Source organism: Gouania willdenowi, chromosome 14 (genome assembly GCF_900634775.1).
Source record: "Gouania willdenowi chromosome 14, fGouWil2.1, whole genome shotgun sequence".
Lineage (NCBI taxonomy): Eukaryota > Metazoa > Chordata > Actinopteri > Blenniiformes > Gobiesocidae > Gouania > Gouania willdenowi.
Genome location: NC_041057.1, coordinates 31595844 through 31602388, shown reverse-complemented (window position 1 = coordinate 31602388; position 6545 = coordinate 31595844). Strand labels below are relative to the sequence as shown.

The 6545-nt window shown below is 36.4% G+C and overlaps 1 protein-coding gene across 1 annotated transcript; it reads right to left on the bottom strand.

The window, feature by feature from the left end:
- Positions 1-1366: 1366 nt before the first annotated feature.
- pfdn1 (prefoldin subunit 1) lies at positions 1367-6140 on the bottom strand. The gene is made up of 4 exons (XM_028467021.1): positions 6070-6140; positions 3304-3470; positions 3144-3228; positions 1367-1502 (listed from the first exon to the last, which is right to left on the bottom strand). The coding sequence occupies exons 1-4, from the start codon at positions 6100-6102 to the stop codon at positions 1419-1421; spliced, it is 369 nt and encodes a 122-aa protein (XP_028322822.1). The 5' UTR covers positions 6103-6140; the 3' UTR covers positions 1367-1418.
- Between the last annotated feature and the right edge of the window lie 405 nt (positions 6141-6545).

Genomic DNA, 6545 nt, shown 5'->3' with positions numbered 1-6545 from the left:
TAACTCAATTTTATAAATTTTTTTTTGGAATTTTTTGAAAATTATGCCTTAATTCCAATTTTGCATGATTTTGGATTTTTAACGGGTTTTTTTGTTGCCTTACTGTTTTACTGGTCCAATGCCTTACCTTTGATTTTGAGTGATTTTTGAGCCTTACTGCATTCTTAGCCATGTTTAAGTAAGGTGAAAATGCAGTAAGGCATGAAAAATGAGGGGGGAAAAGTGGAAAATGACCGAAAAAGGTGGCAAACACCCCTTATTAGAGGTAAAAATTGAAAAACTTTAAAAAAAAATCCTGACATAAGGTTCACAAGACTATAAAAATTACTGCAAATTTGTGCACACTTACAGTAAGGCATGAAAAATGAGAAAAAAAGTGACAAACACCCCAAATCAGAGGTACGGCTTGCTCCCAGAATTCCAAAAGCCTTACCTCTATTTAAAAAAAAAGAAATTCGCCCCATATTTATACTTTACTATAGCCTAATGTCTTAAGAAAATTCCAAAACGTTTATGCCTTATATCACACGTTTTTGGGTTTTTTCCCCCCATTTGTCTTACTTTAGCTTTATCTGTAAAAAAAAAAAATTCAAAAATGTTTAAATTTTAAGCCTTACCTCAATAAACAAAAAAAAGTTTGACCATTTTTATACCTTTCTGTAGCCTTATCGCTGAAATTCGCAAATGTTTCTTTTTAACGCCTTTTTTTTGCCAATTTTCCCATTTTTATTTCTTATATCAGAAAAAAATTCCAACATTTTTACGCCATTCAATACTATTTTTTTTTAACGTACCTTAGCCATACTTCAATAAAAGAAAATCACATTTTTTCCATATTTGTCTTACTGTAGCCTTATCTCAGAAAAAAAACTATTTTTTTTTTTAGTTTCTATGCCTTACTACAGCTTTATCCCAGATTTTTTTTTTTAAATTAAAATAAATGTTTATGCCTTACCTCTGAAATTTCGATGGTTTTTCACATTTCTCCCTTTTTTATGCCGTATTGCTTTTCACCCTAGTTTAAGTATGTGCATTATATTTGAACTAGCTTTTAGGTTCTTATGCTAGCCTTATCTCAGAAAAAAAATCCAAAACGTTCCATGTTCATGCCCTATCTCAGAAAATTAGGTGTTTTTTTCCTTAATTCCTTACTGCATTTTCACCTCAGTTTAAGTGTGCTTATCATATTTACACTACTTTATCTCAGGAAAATAAAATAAAAATGTGTCTATTTTTATCTTTTTCAATTACACTTACAATTATACTTACGTCATAATTGTAATTAATTATCAATTATATTATTTCAATTAGAATTCACCCCAACCCTGACAGGTAAACACTACACACATTTCAATGATACACACAGTCGCTGATCCTTTAGCTCTTTTATTAAAGGGCTCTCGTCGTCATGGTAACAGTCACTGGGCTCTTCGGGACATCAGCATCTCTCTGATGTTGTCTTCAGCATCTTTGACGCTGCGCTCGTGATAAACCTTTTTCTTCTGTAAACACAAAGTGAGAAAACACAGTCAGTGTGTGTGTGCGTGTGTGTGCGTCCTCCCCTTTGGTTTTTGTTATATACATTTCCACTACATATACCTTTTAAGGAAAATATATATATATATATATATATATTTCACCGGGTGATTATTGTATCGACCCAAATAAGGTCCAAATGTATTTCTTTAATCATGTTTTTAATTAAAAAAAAATTAAAACATTTCATTGTGCTAACATATGCATAGCACATAAACACCCAGTCACTTGGTGTCAGTGAACAATATAAGACCTTGTGAAACTACATCACTCCTCAATGCTTTTTAGCAGGAAGTTGATTGAACTTTATTTTTATAAAACATACTGGACACTTTTATAGATGTATATGGTTACTTTTTTTTTGTTTTTTAAAGAATTTAAGAACTTAAAGCTGGACTACCTGAATCTTGAACCATGACAGAGGGGCATGGCTGAATTCGAACCATAAATCCCAACCCCCACTCTGATAAGCCCTCCAAGTCTCCTCCTCTCACGGAAGTGCACGATATCGCGCACAAGAGCTGAACGTGCACTACCAGTAAAAAACGTCGCCATGCAAAATATAGTAAAATGGAACATTAGATGACCTGTCTAGAATTAAACAGCCACTAAAGTGTCCAAAGTTAGTCCAAGACTGAAAACAAGTTTGCACCGTGCACACGCTTCACTATATATAGCAGCAGCCAATGAGGAGGCTCCTTTGTGGGCTCTGCTCACCCCTCCTTTCTCTAAATCCCGTGATTGGAGCTGGAGGGGGTGACCGCCAAGACTTTGTCTTCCAGGGTTTTATTAACTAAAATACAATAAAATACAATTTTTCAGAGATGATTACTTTTACGATATACTATATGATGCTAATAAGAATCTTTTTTTAATTAAAGAAAATAAATCAAGTACCCCAGCTTTAACAGAATCAGAATCAGAATCTGTTGGAGACGCAAAAGTTAAACTTTTTTGAAAAATATAATATTAGTTTGATAATCATACCACTTGTTTTTATATTGGCAGTTAAATTGCATTTAGTTCGCATTTACTTGTTCTCGCGAGTTATACCAATTTTGTACTTGTAAAAATATTGAATTGAGATCAAGATCTGTTGATGCACAAACGCTGAGGATTGAAGAACTCCCACCCAAAAGAAGTCATTCTATCCTCAGGGTTTGTACGTCTTTAAATATCCGTCTGTTTAAGGGAGAGTTAAGGTTTTATTTTATTGTAAAATATTCAATAATACCTGTGAAACAATACAAACGTGTTGTTTTAACTGCACATGAAGTAGTTATCTCAAATATAAATTAAAAAGTGTAGAACATTGCTGTTCAAAATACTAAATTATATCACTGCCTTTAATCTTTCACTTTTCACATTTTAAAATAAACTAAACGTGTCCAACAGGTTCCACTGCAGACCTGTTTAAAGCTCTTTGACTAAAATAAAGTGCACAGCAGTGTTTTGGTTTTACAAATAAAAGAAAATCACAGGGTTTGGGGTTGTTGATAAAATAATAATCTACAGAACAAACTAACAAAACATCTTAAATCACTAATAAAGTGCCCTGAGTTTTAGGATTCCTTGAAGAGAAAAAATAAAAAAAAGTGTGTGTTTACCTCCAGCTCTTTGATTTTTCCTTCTGCCGTCTTTTTTTTGTCTATCAGCTGGTTTCTAATTTCTTCTCTGGGCTGAAGGATGAACCTGAAAGCAGTAGGAGTAGGAGCATCAGTTACCACGGTGACGTCAGTGATGTGATGAACAGGTGAAAATACCTACATGCGTCCCACGCCCTGGTACAGGTGTGTGTTGTCAGGCAGAGCGTTGACCTCCGTATGGGTGAGCTCAGCGTGTTTCTGCATCCTCTTCAGCTGTTCCATCTGCAGGTCGACCATCTTTACTTTCTGCTGCACGTCCAGCTTCTTCATCTGCAGCTCAGAGAACGCCTGGAAGACAGGGGCACTTGAATGCACTGCACACACTTAAAGCTGAATACTCCGATTAGGGCTCACACACAAACACTCATGCCCGCACGCACAAAAACTTGTGGCGCCCACACACAAACACTTGTGGTGTGCAAACACACGCACACACTGTGCGCGTGCACACACAAACACTGCGCGCGCACTCACACCAACGCTTGTGGTGCCCGCGCGCACACAAACACTCGTGGTGCCCGCGCGCACACAAACACTTGTGGTCCCCGCACACAGACAAACACTCGTGGTGCGTGCGCCCACAAACACTCATGCACGCACACACAAAACCTTGTGGTGCGCGCACCACACAAACACTTGTGGTCCCCGCACACAGACAAACACTCGTGGTGCGTGCGCCCACAAACACTCATGCACGCACACACAAAACCTTGTGGTGCGCGCACCACACAAACACTCGTACCCATGCACACAAACAATCTGCGCACACATGCACTGCACACAAAGCTCTGCAGGTGAATCAAACGGCTAATTCAAAGTGTGACTGAGTGAGCAGAGCTTTAAAGGAGCATAGGGCAGGATATATAAATCAGACTCCACAGTGACACCACGGTAGTTAGTTTAACTGCAGCCATCACCCCAGCCATCGCGGGGGCGCGCATCAAATATTTATCTATCACCGGCACACAGCTGATTAGATACTATGGATAAAGGACGGTCACCCAACCAAAGCCTGACGGGACCCGATGGCACCGGTCGGGTCGGGTTCAGACAAATATTTAGAACTGGTGGTCAAGTTTGGTCTCACAGTGTCGTTTGAGCGCAGACTGAATGAGAGTTGTGATCCGTAGGGAAAGGAGAACAGAGCATAGGACAATTTTAAGGGAATACACCTCGAAACATTCCTTTTTATGGACAATAACATAGATTAGCTTTACCTTTGATACATGGATTATGTAAATAGATCCGATGGGTCTCTTGCGTGTCTCGTTACCCGTGCGATGATCTGATGTTGACATTAACAATTGTTAGTTAATAAAATCGGTACTTACTACTGCAACCCGATCCACACTCTAACTATGACAAGTAGGGATGTAACGATTTATCGTAAGTCAGTTAAAAATCGATTCATAGGTATCACGGTTCATATCGATTCTCTGAAAATTGAATTGCAGTACTTTTTTAACAGCAGAGGGCGCTATCCAGAAGTGTTGGCGGCGGGCATAATCTGCTACTACTTTCTTTCTGGCCGCCTTCTACTCTTAAACATATTCATGAATGATTCCTTACCCCTTTAGCACCGAAAGAATATCTGTAATATTATGTGAATATCTGTAATAGTCACGTTTTTTCTGCTAGCTCTGTCTGCTAGCGCATAGCATTTCTTCTTCACTGCAAGAATATTTGCATGCCAACCGACCACTGGGTAACCAGCGCCCTCTGCTGGTCCAAACAAATATCTGAGGTAAATACAGTGCAATGACTGTTATTTTTTTTAAATTCCAATTGTTAAGGCACAAAATACATTTTCAGTTGCACTTTTAAAAAGAAAACTAACTCTTATGCAGTTTTGCATTGTTTACTATAGAACCAGAATTTAAATTAATAGGCTTCTTCTTCATTTGTATTATTCCTTTATTTATTTAATTCAAGATTTATTTTTAGTTAAATTGCATTGTTTTGAATAGTTTATCAAGGGATTCTTTTGACAATGAAAATAAAAGGAAAATACTACAGTATCTAAAAAAAAAAAAGGAATATTTTTCAATCATCATTTGTCGACAGTCCCATTTTGTAAAATAAATCATGAGAGAATCGCATCGTGAACCCAGTATCGTGAATCGAATCGTATCGGTAGTTGCTACATCCCTACCGTGCACGCATCTGTGGAACCAAACAGTAGTTTAGTCCACTGTGCTCATCTCCAAGCCTTCTTTTTTTCAATCTTTTTTATTTCCGAGTTATTTGGACGGTTCTCCAAGCGTGAACACGAATCAGCGTCATTTGGAAAAATCAGAGCAAAATGTATCACAACAATATGTGGCAATAGGTAGAAATGTGTGTGGGATCATTCTCTTTGGTTTAGAGCAATTCATCATCCATTAGCATGAACAAAACAACTTCAAATGAATGTTTATTTTTTTCTCAAATCTTGCCGTATGCTCTTTTAATTTTAATAAGTTGCCGGACGTGGGGTAAAAAAAGCACACACATATATATATATATACATAAACAGTTTTAATGGCTTTTTCATCACAGCATTGAGAACACGTTGCTCCTCTTTGGCAACAACTGGCGACGCTGAAGGAAGTCAGTCCTCATATAAAATAGTCACCATTCAAACCATAACACCTCTGCCTAAATTTCAGCTTTTAATTTCAAATCAAAGTGTTGAATTAATTCAACGAACAAGTGGTAAATAATTAATATTAGTCGCGCATCACGCGTGTACACAGAGGTTCAGAAACAGATGTACTGTATCCCATTAAATTACAAATATACAGTCACACAGTTATATAATAATTTATACATACATTGGTTACATACAAACGCGCGTTTATTCTCAAGTGTTCATTGTTTTAGAAAAAGAAATTGGACGTTTTCTTACCCTTTTTAACTCGGGATCCACGTAGACTGCCATCTTTTAAAAAAAGAAGCTTCGATCTGACTACGACCCGGAAGCGGAAACGTCATTAAAAAAAAAGAAGACATATTTTAAATTTGTTTTTATTATTTCCTATTCCCCTTCAAAAATTATAAATGACATTTATCCATTAAATTATTTTATTAATAAAAATATTTAAACTGGACGTGGACAATTGTTACTGATGCAAAACAAATTTAGGAACCGCATTTATTTTAAATGCGGTTCCTAAATTTAAAGTGTGAAATAGTCAAATCTATATAGAAATATCCATATGATTTGCTGTTTTATAATCATATAAACATTGATTTTTTTTTTCTGGTTATTTCAAATTATTCAATTTGGCATCTTCCGCAAGAATAAAAACCTTTATTATGAGAACAAAATAGTATATACACAAATGCTGCTTTAAAACTGGATATGTTATTGTTTCAAATATT

Excerpts from the sequence above, each read along its gene's own strand:
- pfdn1 (XM_028467021.1), bottom strand. The coding sequence starts at position 6,102 with ATGGCAGTCTACGTGGATCCCGAGTTAAAAAGG. Across the intron at positions 3,471-6,069 it reads TGGATCCCGAGTTAAAAAGG|GCGTTCTCTGAGCTGCAGAT; the intron begins GTAAGAAAACGT and ends CCTGTCTTCCAG. Across the intron at positions 3,229-3,303 it reads TACCAGGGCGTGGGACGCAT|GTTCATCCTTCAGCCCAGAG; the intron begins GTAGGTATTTTC and ends TACTGCTTTCAG.